The sequence below is a fragment of the Mastigoproctus giganteus genome, chromosome 5 (assembly GCF_048544385.1).
Source record: "Mastigoproctus giganteus isolate SK-2022 chromosome 5, ASM4854438v1, whole genome shotgun sequence".
NCBI lineage: Eukaryota > Metazoa > Arthropoda > Arachnida > Uropygi > Thelyphonidae > Mastigoproctus > Mastigoproctus giganteus.
Window position 1 is genome coordinate 69376887 of NC_143579.1, and position 15006 is coordinate 69391892.

The window sequence follows — 15006 nt, forward strand, 5'->3', positions numbered from 1 at the left end:
TACTAATGAGAGCCTACACTGGATTGCAGACTGAATAAAAGATAGGGGACAGAATCATAAATGGTCACTCTTTAGGCTGGACCATTGTAACAAGTGGTTTCCATTTTTCTGATTTTCATGAATGGCATTGGCGATAGTATCCAAGGGAAGCCGTTGAAATTTGCAGATGATTTGAAGGTGGAAAGAGTGGTCAACAATTAGAGACAGACCAGGTTTTCAAAAGATTTAAATTATTTGCATATATGGTCCGAAAAGTGGCAAAAGTTTGTTTCTGAATATATGGTTAGGCATCTGGGGAATAGGATCCGCATAACCTTTGACTTGATTAAAGACTAGTTTATATCTGCTATAAGCTTCTGTGTCACCTGATAATTTATATGCATCCCATGCACTTTTGTTCTCTGCCACAAGTCTCATTATTTCAGCTGACATCCATTTAGGTCTAAATCTTGAACAGTATTTCTTAGTTGGTATGAAAAACCTAGTAGCTTCCGATTACTTCCTTGAATGCTTCCCATTTAGAATTTGTTGTTGGTAACATCATCAGTTGATCCCACTGCATAGAATTTAAAAACTATCTGAGACCACTATAATCAACTTTATGAAAGCAAAATCCCTACATCAATACACTATGATTACTGCCACCTATTAGTTCTTTTATCTGCAGATTCTTAATGCATGAATAATCACTGCTGATAATCATGTCAACAGTATTACTCTCTTTTGTTGCCTCTCTGACATGCTGATCTAGAAAACAATGATCCAATAAATCCACAAAAGTCTTGCTAGTGTGTGAGGGACCAACCCACAATTTCCAGTCAATATCTGGAAAGTTAAAATTCCCATTATGAGACATTCTAATTTACTTGGACACTATTTCTTTGTACAGTTGTTTGTTGTACTCATCAGGGTCATTATGGCTATAACACATTCCTACTCTAATTTTTGCTTTTACAATGCTTATGTCACACGAAATTGACTCAACTTTGCCCTGGCCATGTCAACTGGATGTACTTCCTTAGAGTTTGCGCTTCTTAATTAAGAGCATAATTCCCCTTTCTTCCTTATTCTGTCTGGAATAAAGAATTGGCCTCATTTTATGACTACATTTTCTTGCCAATTGTGGGATATGCATCCTATATCTGGTTGAGTTCTGTTTTGCAGACATACTCAAAGTAGTGATATGAATAGGATAGGTGCCTCCGTAGCCAGGTGGGAAGGAGCAACAGTGCGTAGCACACGCTTCTTGATTAGACCGTGGTTCGAGCCCATCACCACCAAATACGGAGGATGCGGAAAGGTCAGGGAATGACCACCGCATATCCCAGATCAATATGGCCTTAGTTGCTAATGCTCCTAAAAAAACCAAATAACTATATATGAATAGGATCTACAGCTGATTGTACAGTCTGACATGAAATTGGGAGGTGCAAACAGGCTGCTAGATAAGCTTATTGTGGTTGGATTCTCTCATTGATATACAGGAAGTATATCACTGACAAATAAGAGGGGCAAAGAGGTGATTATCCAATTGTATAAGGCAGTGGTTAGACTACATCTGGAATACTACATTAGAAACCTCATTTTAAAGAAGGATACAGATCTGTTGACAAGGGTACAGAAAAGAGCAAAAAAGTCATTTAGAGCAGTGGTGTCCAACCTACTGTTCCAAAGGCCATACCTGGCCTGCAAATAATTTTTATACGACTCACACAGAAAGTAAACTAAAACACTGTTTTAAATTTTGTTAATTGTTTCAAGAACCATGTACATAGGATGCTAAAATAAGTGGAAATAAACGAATTTAAGAGACTGGTGCTTGTTGCGGTGAATATGTGAGTGTTGATGTTACGAAGCCACATGTTGGTGTCATGAATTCTGTTTCTTTATCTATGTTTTGTTTCAAATATGCACATGCCTGAACAGAAGCATCTATATATATGAGGTGCTGTCAACATGTTCTGGGACTCCAATTATGGTGTGCCTTCTGTTTGACCTTGTTGGCTGCGCAAAAGTGTATGTGCAGTATAATTCATTGAAAATGTAACACATTAATTTTGCTTGAATCACTCAGTGTGACCTGTGAAACAAATCTAACTTTGAATATGGCCCCTGTACCAGAAAAGGTTGGATACCACTGATTTAGAGGATAAAAAAATAAATAAAATAGCCTTACCAAGGAAGACTGGAGTTTTGGGACCTATGGAAACCAGTCATCTTTGTGATAACTAGTTAAAGTGTTTCATAATAACTGCAAATGAAACACCCTGCAATGAAAATGGTGCAGATGACATCCTAATTTTGCTCAGAATACCATCAATAGAGATAGGAGAGTCCGTATTCATCCCCTCTTTGAAACCGTAATTCTTGGACTGGATGAACGGTTCCGCCTGGCACGCTCCCGAGCCATTTCCAATCTCCACGCATGTGTGGAGGATAATGCATGTGCTTCTACAGTAACTGTCTATGACTAAAACGTTTTATTAAAATAACAATAAAATAAGACAGAATAAAATTTTGTTGTAAAAAAAATAAAAATAAATATACTGATTGTAAAATTAAAAGCAATAAAATGACAGATAAAATTAAAATATGAAAGCAACCGTAGCTTTCATCAGTAAGACTTAACTGTCATGCACAGCACATCCTTAAATAACATCAGCAGGATCACGGCTTGCAGCATGTGTTAAGATTAAGATTTCAAAGAGGGGATGAATGCGGACTCCCCTATTTCTATTGATGGTATTCTGATCAAAATTAGGATGTCATCTGCACCATTTTTTTTAATGTCCAACAGTGTCAAAAGGTTAAAAAATCTAAGTATATGATATCAGAATTATTATTTTTTTTTATCCAGCTGCTTTGTCACACATTATAGTAGCTAATAAGGTTGATCAGATAAGATCTACCCAAAACAAATCCAAGCTGTGATTGTCATATCACAGCATTCCTGTAAAGATGATCCTGCATTACTTTTTTGATTACTGGCTCCATTATTTTCTGTGGAACAAAAGTCAAGCTTATAGGTCTATAAATTGTCTATAAAAAGTCAAGCTGGACTTTTTATAGACCTATAAAGTTTATAGACCTATAAACAAGAAGTGTTTATAGGTCTATAAACACTTCTACATTTGATCTCTTTATGAATAGGAGAGACATTTATACAACTCAAATCCATAGCAACTTCCCATGAATCCAAGGATGTTCTCATAATTATGGGTAAAGGGATACATCTTTTGTTGCTTCTTCTGATATAATTGGCGCCTCCGTAGCCAGGTGGGCAGGAGCAGCAGTGCGTAGCACACGCTTCTTGGTTAGACCCGGGTTCGAGCCCGTGACCACCAAATATGGAGGATGTGGAAAGGCCAGGGAATGACCACTGCATATCCCCGGAGCAATATGGCCTTAGTTGCTAATGCTCCTAAAAACCAAATAAAAACAACAAAAACAACAACTGATATAATTGATTAGATTCCATAAGCCCCCAGATGCCTTATTTACTTTTAGCCTCAGCAATTTTTCTTCGACCTTTCATTTTCCAAAAAGTTGGAATATTTCAAATTGCAGTTAATTTGGAAATGACTATTGAGATTATAATCTTTAAATGCAGGAACTATTTCTTTGCTGATGAGCAAACAGCTTTATTTGATGATTCACTAAAAAGTATTTTGATGTCTCCTGTGTGTTTTTTTTTTTTTTTTTTTTTTTTGACTCTGATAAATTCATCATTAAAGTATACCATTAAAAAAAAAAAAAAAAAAACACACAGTAAAACAGAATTGTGCTTGCTTATGATGGATGTAAGTTGTCTTTTGCCTTAATCAATTTCCTACCCAAACAACTGTTAGCTGTCTGTTTGAGCAGTGTTTTATTGCCATACAGTGAAAATAGCAATTGAATATGGTTATTTATAAAATAGGTAACAATGGTATTGTCACATTAATTGTATTTTGTGGTTATCCTTTGTTATAATTCAGTTTTTCAGCTGGGCTACAGAGTAAAGCTGGTGGGATTCAAGTATCTTGTGAGCTGTGTTTTGCCCAGGCCTGTCTGCAGTAGTGGATGAGGATTTTATATATTTATTTATTATTTTTTTATTAATTCTTTTAATTCAGTTTCTCATGTTTGCTTTATTTTTCTAGTAGTAGCAGCAGTTAATACAGTTGACCAGTACTATTGTTTGAGAATGCATAAGGTTTCTTTTGTTATAGTCTTAGGCTTGTTTTCGTCTTTGGATAGATTAGTTTTAAGTATCAATGTTTTTTGTTTTATTTTTATTGGCAGTAGCAGGTGTCCCATTAAAACTATGCTATGGTTTGAGGAAACAGGTTCTTTTATTACTCAGGAAGCTTGCTGGGACTCATCATAGAACAAGTAAATACATGGGCTGTGTTTGAATAACTAAGAGTAACAACAAGTGCATATATACTTCCATGTACACCAATGCTAGGAGTATAGTAAATAAATTTGATGAATTTTGAAGTGCTGTTCAAGACATAAAAGGTAGATATTGTTAGGATATCACAGATGTAAGGAATGTAGAATTGAATTTGGGGAGTACAATATGTACAGAAAGGATAGACAGACAGGATGGGAAGAAAAGAGGGGTTATGCTGTTAGTTAGGAAACATAAAATCTAAGGCATCTAAAATCTAATTTGTATTGATGATTTATTGTGAACTCTACTGACCTAGTGGTCATGCTAGAGTATAAACAAGAACATTAATCAGATTGGTCCATTTGATATCAGTGGTCTGACTGTTGATGATCCTGCTCAGGTAGCCGACAAACTGAATGAATATTTTGAATCTACATTCACACATGAGGAATTCTGTGGAGAAGTGGAGGAATTCTCTAACTGTAATTGGGAGCTAAATGACTTTGTAATAACTGAGAGGAAAGTGGAGGAGAAATTGTTGAAGATAAACATAAGAAAGGCACTTGGGGTGGATGGGGTCTATCCAGTTATATTTAAGGAGGCCGCAAAGGAAGTAAGCAAACCCTTAGCCATAATTATGAGAGCTTCTTTGGACTCAGGAGAGGTCCACATGGACTGGAGGTGTCCACATGGACTGCAAGTGTATCCCCAATTCACAAAGGGGGGTTCAAAAGGTGACACAAGTAACTATAAATCTGTTAGTTTAATTTGTGTTCTGGGGAAAATAATGGAGTCACTGGTTGAAGAAGCATTGCAGGATCATCTAGACAAGACTGCAGTAGTAATTACACAGCATGGGTTTGTTAAAGGGAGGTCTTGTCTGACCAATTTGATTGGATAGTATGGTGTGGTCACAAAGGAACTGGATGCAAAAAATAATTTTGATATTGCATACTTGAATTTCAGGAAAGCTTTTGATACTGTTGCACATGGTAGACTACTGTACAAACTGGAGCAGATGGTATTAAGAGCAAGTTGCTGTTATGGATAAAGGGATGGTTGAGTGGGAGAAGACAGAGTGGTAATCAATGGACACTGCTCTTCATGGACTAATGTTATTAGTGGAGTCCCTCAGGCTTCGGTGGCGCCAGGTGGGCAGGAGCAGCAGTGTGTAACACATGCTCCTTGATTAGACCAGGGTTCGAGCCCGTGACCACCAAATACGGAGGATGCGGAAAGGTCAGGGAATGACCACTGCATATCCACGGAGCAATATGGCCTTAGTTGCTAATGCTTCTAAAAACCAAATAACAACAACAGGCTTCGGTGTTTGGACCCACTGTTGTTTTGTATATTTATCAATGATATTGATTGAGGTATAACAGGTTAAATGTCCAAGTTTGCAGATGATATAAATGTTGGCAAGGTTGTTGGATCTAGAAAGGTGGGCAGAGAGGTGACAACTGAAGTTTAACGTTAATAAATGCAAAGTACTGCATATGGGTAGCAGTACTTTGCATTTGTTAATGGGTCAGAGTAACATACCAATTGTGCTGTACTACACTCAGAGTAGTGGAGAATGAAAAAGACCTGGGGGTAATTGTGCGATCAGATATGAAGTTTTTTGAGCAGTGCAGAAAGGCTGCCAAAGCAGCCATGGGGTCTTGTCAATGATATACAGGAACTTTGCTAGCAAGGATAAGGAGGTGATTATTCTCTTGTATAAGGCAATGGTCAGGCCACACTTTGAGTACTGCATACAGGTTTGGAGGCCTCATTTTAGAAAGGATATAGATCTGCTGGAACGGTATAGAGAAAGGTAACGGATTGGTGAGGGGAACAAAGGTATGCTGTTACCAAGAAAGGCTTAATTTCTGCAAATTGCAGTGTTTGGAGACTAGCCACCTGTGAGGTGATCTGATTGAGGTGTTTAAGCCTTTAAATGGTTTCAGCAAGCTCAGTGCTGATCGGATTCTTCCTCTTGCCCAGATTATGAACCTGATAAGGCATAAATTCAAATTGTGGAAAGACAGTTGCAGAATACAAATTGTGGAAATTTGCCTTTAGTGGTTGATTGCTGGAACAAATTTCCATATGTTGTTGTGTGGATGAAGGGGTGAATGGGAAGTGGATTTTTTTTTTGGTTGATGCTGTATAAGCTTGCTTTCTTGCCTAATATGCCACTGCTAATACTAATCTGGAAAAAAAAGTCGAAGCTCAAATTTGCAAAAGTTTTTACCTCCCTGTCTGTGATACAATTTACTGTGGAATCTTACTAGTTAATCATTAAATAAAATTGTTTCATTCTGTACTATGACTGCAGGTGCCTAAAACATAATAACACTGAACTAAATCCTAAACAAGTGAAGTAAAGTAACATAAGGGATAAATATGTAAAAATGTAGGGAGCCGATATCAGTAACAAATTCATTTAGAAGTGAAATTTGAACTTTGAAGATTCGCAAATAAACATGTTTTTTAAATATACATTTTAAATGTAACAAAATGTTCAGTTATTATAAGAAAAATGTTTTATTATTTTTCATTGTATTTATAAAAATGCTAAAATTTTAAAAATTTTATAGGAACTTCGTGAATGTGGAAGCAATGTTTTCATAGATAGCTGTCCTGAATTCATATTACCTGAAGTAAGTAATTGAGGAATTCAGAAAAGTGTGTGTGTGTGTGTGTGTGTGTGTGTGTGTGTGTGTGTGTGTGTGTGTGTGTGTGTGTGTGTGTGTGTGTGTGAGAGAGAGAGAGAGAGAGAGAGAGAATCTTCTTTGAATTAGTGCCTGACACTATATATCAATTCCAATGCTTTTGAAATTACTAATAGTTTCTGTGATGTTATGAATTATTTCCTAATTTGTTGCACATCTTATCAAGTTTGGGAAATAAACAAAAGGGAAAAAAAATATTGCAGAAAGCTAAATCTGTGAGTATTGCATGCAGATGGGAACACAGTCAGTCCTCGTATAGCACAATAGTTGTGTTCCTATAAACCCTCGTGCAATATAAACAACAGGCCCTATGGGAAAAATAGGGTTAGGTGCCGACCACCCAAGATCGAACACACATTTGTAACCAAAACATTACCAAACACAATAATAATCGTAATAAAATACGTAAGTATTTTATTACGACTATTAAGTAATAAAATATTGCTAATGCTTTTGCTTCTATCGTAAGCAAACTTGTTTTTTTGTGTGATTTTCTATCCAAACAGATGACAGCCGTTCCATCTCTTCCAATTCTTTGTGTCTTAATCTAATGGGTTTTAATTACACTTTGAGTTGTTCCTGCTATGAAAGTTGTTTTTATTTTCTCTGCATTCTTTGTAATTCTCGGTGTTGTCTCATTTAGGGCTATAGCACATGCAATATCACATGGTCTTTTATTTCACTCAAAGCGTTTCACAATTTCATATTTTTTCTCTATCGACAGAGGCGGACTGGCCATAAGCCTTACCGGGGAAACCCCGGTGGGCCGGAGGCCAGTGTGATTTTGGTCATAAACGCTAGTATGAAGCCACTACAAATTTTCCCGGGTAAGAATTTTTGATCCAGTCCGCCTCTGTTTATCGATATCGCTTTTCTTTTTCTCTCTGAATCTGCAGTGTCTTCACCGGGACGCTTCCTTTTCACACCTTTTAAGTATTTTATTCATTTTTAGGGAATAAAACATAATCACAAAATGAGGAGGCACGCTTGATACACATAAACAAAGCTGCGCGCGTGTAGCAACTGAATAAACAACACCGTAAAGGCAGAGATTAACACCTCACATTTTACTAAAGCACATTTCTAGGGGTTACTACCATAAAACAATAAAAACAATTTCCAGTTGCATTTCTGCTAGTGGAATCTGTTATAAACTGGTAGAACTCGATCTAATTGCATTTGCGATTATACCGAGGAATTGTGTTCGTTTTTACATTATTATGGTGAAATGTGTTTCCCCTTCACTGATATAAAAAACATAAATACATTTTCAGAATCTTCTCTTCATTCCTATCGTGTTGCGTTCGGTTGGGATGATTTTGCGTTCGACTGCCATTTCTTGTAAACACAAAGGCGAATCGTGCATAAGCAAATTCGGTTTGTGTTATTTAAGATATCGTTCCCCTATTTATAAATCGTGTATGATCGAATTCGTGTAGCGTAAACACGTGTTATACGAGGACTGACTGTACAGTGACTGATTATTTTGCAAATGCTTAAATGCAAAGCACTGTGTGTGTGGTGTTATTACAATAGAAGTGCCAATTTCCCAAAACCCACTTTTCTGTCCATTTTCTCTGAACTGCATCGTTTAATGACTCAAGAATTGTTTTGTAGTATTCCTTGTTTACTGTTTGACCATGCAAAACAAATTCATAATGAATAATGACTTGTAAGTCAAATAAATTTCAATGAGAATGATCTCCACATTTGATTTAGAATGTTTTGCTCCCCCTTGGAGAAGACAGTCTCCCATTGAGAGGACTGGGGCAGTGTGTTTGTTTTATAGCCCCCTAATTTGTCACCTGTAATGATGGAAGAAACAAAGTATTTGTAACAGCAGCATGTTGAAAAAAATCCATGAAGATGCCAGGCTTGGTGAAAACATGTTGCATTCCCATATTGTATGTTAAAATTGATTGGCATGTCTCATAAGGAATTAAATTATTTCATTGATTTCACAAATAGTTAAACTTTGATCACTCTTAATGAGATTATGAACACAAGCAATTCAATTTCTAGTTTTTGAAGTTGAAGGGTGGCCAAAGTTTGGATCATCTTTGATGGACAAGTGGCCCCCTTTAAATTTTGCAGACCACTGTAAAGTCTTTAAATAACGTGTAGAATCTTCTCTGAAAAACTGTTTTTAATATTTCATGGATTTCTGTTGTAGTTTTCACTAATTTGAATCAAATATTGTTGCAAATTCAGTGCTTGGTAAATTAACACATTTGAAAAATGCAAAGCGACATGTAAAACCTGTTCAACAAATGCCAATTCAGGCTCATTGCAGATAAATGGGTGAGTCACGTGTTACTATGTCTAGGTGAGTTACCGACAAGTTATAACTTGCTACGATTCTGCATAGTTTCAGGATACAAAGTCAGTCCTACAACTTTTTGATCACATTTTTTGGTACTCAGTGGACTGCTAATAAAAAATAGAACTCCTAAAGCATATATACCACTACCTGGCAGTCTTCTACAACTGTATTATACGGCAACAGCAGACATTTATGATTTGTTTTCAATAATAAAATAGTCAAATGAGATAGGATATATATACAGTAAAATCTCGTTAATACAAACTCGGTTTATATGAAGTACATACCATTCCCCTGCAAAAAGATAGGCTTTTCTATGTAAATATATTCATTAATTACAAAATTCGATTAATATGTATTACAAAGTTCTTTTTCACCCCGTGAGAAATAAATATTGTCATTTTGTATGTTTAATACAAATCTTGGCAGAGCAATCCGATTAATCCCCCCCGGCCACATGGCTCCCTACTTCCCAAAGAATGGCACTTGTTAGAAATTAATTTTGTGTAAACAAAAGCAGCAGGTTATGGTAGCTATAAGATCAAGTGCATAGCACACGCTTCTTGATTAGACTGAGGTTTGAGCCCGTGACCACCAAATATGGAAGATGCGGAAAGGTCAGGAAATGACCACTGCATATCCCCGGAGCAATATTGCCTTAGTTGCTAATGCTCCTAAAAACCAAACGAACAACAACAGCAACTCTGAAAAACATCTTTCTGAAGGAGTTGTTAAATTAACAAAAAAATAAAAAGTTTATCTAAGTTGTTTACATGCACTCCCTCACTCTCCATGGGAATAAAGTCAGTTGCAATTGTTAGCCCAGTTCAAAGAGTCTTCTGCTATCATATACAGCATTACAATATGTATTACAAAGTTCTTTTTCACCCCGTGAGAAATAAATATTGTCATTTTGTATGTTTAATACAAATCTTGGCGGGCGCCTCCGTAGCCAGGTGGGAAGGAGCAGCAGTGCGTAGCACATGCTTCTTGATTAGACCGGGGTTCGAGCCCGTCACCACCAAATACGGAGTATGCGGAAAGGTCAAGGAATGACCACCGCATATCCCGGAGCAATATGGCCTTAGTTGCTAATGCTCCTAAAAACCAAATAACGAACAAATAACGAACGAACAAATCTTGGCAGAGCAATCCGATTAATCCCCCCCGGCCACCTGGCTCCCTACTTCCCAAAGAATGGCACTTGTTAGAAATTAATTTTGTGTAAACAAAAGCAGGTTATGGTAGCTATAAGATCAAGTGCACTCTGAAAAATGGCGCCTCTGTAGCCAGGTGGGCAGGAGCAGCAGCAGTGCGTAGCACACTCTTCTTGATTAGACTGAGGTTTGAGCCCGTGACCACCAAATATGGAAGATGCAGAAAGGTCAGGAAATGACCACTGCATATCCCCGGAGCAATATTGCCTTAGTTGCTAATGCTCCTAAAAACCAAACGAACAACAACTCTGAAAAACATCTTTCTGAAGGAGTTGTTAAATTAACAAAAAAATAAAAAGTTTATCTAAGTTGTTTACATGCAATCCCTCACTCTCCATGGGAATAAGGTCAGTTGCAATTGTTAGCCCAGTTCAAAGAGTCGTCTGCTATCATATACAGCAATCTATTTTTTATGCCATTTTATCTGAGTTGATGTCTTTTTCGGAACTTGTGTCTTTAAATTAATTTAAAATTTGTTTATATTAAATCTTATCTAGCAGTGTTATGGCGACAAAACGTAGATGGACAGAATTAAGCCTGGAAATTAAACTAAACATTATACAAGAGGCTGATAGGATGGAAAGAAGCAAAATGGACATTGCAAAGAAATACAACATCCCTTTACCTACTTTATCTACAATATTGAAAAACCGAAAAAGACTTGAAGAAGTGCATGACACTGGAGCAGCGATGAAAAACAGGAAACGAATTCGTGGTGCAAAACACGAACTTGAAACAAAACTTTTCGAGTTGTACCAGCAAATGCATGCATCTAATTTGCCAATATCAGTTCCGATTTTGCAAGAAAATGCAAATTGTCTAGCTCAGCAACAGGGTATTAGCGACTTCAAATGCAGCAGTGGCTGGCTCCAAAGGTTTAAAGACAGGAATAACTTGGTTTCGCGAAATGTTTGCAGTGAACCTGGATTTGTCAACAAAGAAAAGGCTACATACTGGTTGTGTTCTGTATGATCCATCCTTGAAAAATATGAGGCAAAGGATATTTTTAATTGATGAGACAGTTTTATTTTATAATTTGCTGCCAAACAAAACATTTGCTGTTCGAGGAAAGGCTTGTCATGGTGAAAAATTAAGTAAAAAAAGATTCACTGTTCTGTTATGCTGCAGTTCAGATGGCAGTACAAAACTATGCCCACTTGTGATTGGTAAGTTTTCCAAGAAAAGATGTTTTTAAGCAGTTAACCAACTTCCCTGTGATTATGAGGCCAATAGAAGTGCTTGGCTTACGGTCAAAATTTTTAGTCTTGGTTAACAAAATTGGACAGAAGAATGGCTTCAGAAAAAAGGAACATTTTGATGATTCTAGACCATTGTTACAGCACATTCTGCCGAGACACTTAAGTTGACAAATATACGGCTGTTGTTTTTACCCCCAATACCACCAGTTTAATGCAACCACTGGATCAAGGCATTATTTATAACCTCAAGAGAGAGAGCATATAGAGCCCGCCTGATAAGGTACTTGATCTGCAACATAGAAAGAGGGGACAATTTGCAGCCAAATTGGATGTCTTGAATGCTATCCGTAATCTTGTTATTGCTTGGGAAAGTATTACCTCAAGTTTAATAATCAACTGCTTCAGAAAGAGTGGCTTTGGAGAGAACATCATCGAAAAACATGGTCCAGCAGACAAATGTGATAGCAACAGTGAGGAATGGAGGAATTTGAAGGAGCATATGGATTTTGTTGGCAAATTTGAAGAGTTTGTGAAGGTGGATGATGAAGTTGTTACCACTGCAACGCCGGAAGAGCTGCTGGGTACCAAACAAAACGATTGATGTTTTTGTTACCAGCGAAAGTGAAGAAGTGTTAACACTGCCATCTAAAAAAGATGTCCAAAATGCATTGAACTTAATAGAGAATGTGTTGGCCTGCAGTAACAATAAAGAAACAACTATTGCATTTGATAACATCTGTGCTGTAGTTAAAAATGTATATAGGAAAAAAACTGTGCAAACAACATTGGATTCTTTCTTTAAATTAGATTAATTTATTAAAAAGTTAATGGTTCGTGTGTTTCCTTTTATATTAAGATTGTAATTCTTTTTACTGTGATACTAAAATATTGTATATATCAAAATACAGTATATACTGTACAATATTTTCATTTCCATTAATATTGCTTTTCTCTTAGTTTATCTTACAATTAAAATAAAATCTTTAAAAAATATGTTATTCCTATTACAGTATTGTTAGACAAGGCTTTTGTTTTTATTTTATTTTTATTATTTTATTTTATTAATTAATTTTTGATATTATTATTATTATTATTAGTCTTAGGTATACAGTATGTACCAAAAAAAAAAAAAAGTTAAAATTGTGAAAATTTAGGCCCCTTGAATTTTCTATTAACGAGATTCCACTGTATATATGTTAGTATTTATTGATATATTATCACTAGAGCTTACAATACCGAGATTGCGGGATCCCAGTCATTTTTTTCCGGTATTCAAATCCCGCTATTGATACATAAATACCGGTTTTTCGGTATTAGTTTAAAAAATAATTATCCATGATTTATTCACATAAAGTTATAAAATCGACAGCAATTAATCATTAATACTGCTGAATTTGCAAATGGGGATTTTTATACACAGTACAAATGCAATGGAAACCTGAAAATGTCATGAAACTGTAAGACATAAAATCTTGGCGCCTCCATAGCCAGGTGGGCAGGAGCAGCAGTGCGTAGCACACGCTTCTTGATTAGACCGGGATTTGAGCCCGTGACCACCAAATATGGAGGATTCGGAAAGGTCAGAGAGGGAATGACCACCGCATATCCCCGGAGCAATATGGCCTTAGTTGCTAATGCTCCTAAAAACCAAATAACAAACATAAAATCTTACAAATGTATTTCTTTTAGTAAATATAGTGTGTGTGGAAGTAAAGCACTTAAGGAATAACGAAAACATCATTACGGAAATATTTCCATTAGTGGCAGTAGGCCTGGTAGTGCGTTAAAGAATATGGTGAACAGTGGTGTGGCAGGTGCAGAAGGGTTAAAATTAAAAGCTTCTGAACAATAGTTTAATCCCTCTATTACACCGCTACTTGAGGATGCGACACTTAGTGCATTTTGGGAAAGGGTGTCAGTATGGAACAGTTCAAAGGTATGTGATCTTCAGGTAAAAGATGAAAGTGTTTCGTTGTGTGGGAAAAATATTCGTGTTTAGGAAGAAGAGTGAGTTTAAAGAATAATACTATGATTGGGTCAGGTTTAAATTTGATAGGGGAGATATGTAAATGCGTGCAAACTCCTCTGGGGTTTGCACATAAGCTTCCGTATAAAAAAGTAGTACAGGGGGCGATTGTAACTTGCAATCAATTCAATAAATAAGTAAGGTGCTCGCACCAAAAGTGGGGTTTATGGTTGTTCGGAGGAGTTGCAGACTTACAGTGCTAGTTCTGGATTAACTTCTAGAACAGGAACATGCCTGGCAGAACCCTTCACTATATAGCTGGACACTCCCAGAACTGGATACAAACTGAACCCAGAAGTTGAAAAAACAGTCAGATAGTGCCCTGGCTTCTACTGCTGCTGTGGTAATTTCCTTTAGTATTAACAGAGAAGTGTTCTCGAAATCCCGAAATAAGACAGTACTGTAAGAGCTATACAGCAGAAATGCGCAGAGTTCAGGAAGGGGAGGGAGGGAGGGAGGGAGAGAGAGAGAGAGAGAGAGAGAGAGAGAGAGAGAGAGAGAGAGAGAGAGAGAGAGAGAGAGATCATCACACTCCGTGAAAGGAATCCCACCGTGAAAGAGAAGGAAGGTAAGTCCTCTGACCTGTGTTGTTTTGGAAATGGTACTTAGATAAAGTGGGAGATTATTTTAGAGTAAGGTTGAAGAAATACGACAAATAAGGAAATGTTTAGTATTGAGTTGGTTTATTGGTTGAATTTGTAAAGAAAATTGATATTGCTAAATTAAAAGAGAATACATGGAATTGTCAGCATTAAGTTACGGACTTATGGATTGCCGTTGTGAAGAGAATTGATATTGGTGATTAAGAGAAATATGAGGAAGTGATTAAGATTGAATTAGTTAAGTGTTTGAAGCTGTAGAGAGAGAGAGAGAGAGTTGAGATTGTTAATTGAGAGAAATTTTATGGAAATGATAGCACGTATTAACAGATTAAATGAGAAAAAATGAATAGATTAGATGTAAATGAACACCAATTATGTACTGTAAGTAGATTTGTATGATAAATGACTTTTGTTTTATATTTGTGTCATTGCTCTTGAGAAACTGAAAACTCACATATAATATATATACGATATATAATATATATATACTCGTGTGTGTGTGGAGGGGGATAGCCCTCAGCTCCTGGAAATTCTCATATTT

General features: G+C 36.6%; 1 protein-coding gene across 7 annotated transcripts in view; it reads left to right on the top strand.

The window, feature by feature from the left end:
- Positions 1-15006, top strand: part of IntS9 (integrator complex subunit 9) — a 370946-nt gene that overhangs the window by 25567 nt on the left and 330373 nt on the right. For all 7 annotated transcript variants that reach the window (XM_090373281.1, XM_090373278.1, XM_090373279.1 and 4 more), the window contains exon 4: positions 6964-7026. In XM_090373281.1, the coding sequence (XP_090229407.1) occupies positions 6964-7026 (63 nt within the window). The remainder of the gene's footprint in view (positions 1-6963; positions 7027-15006) is intronic.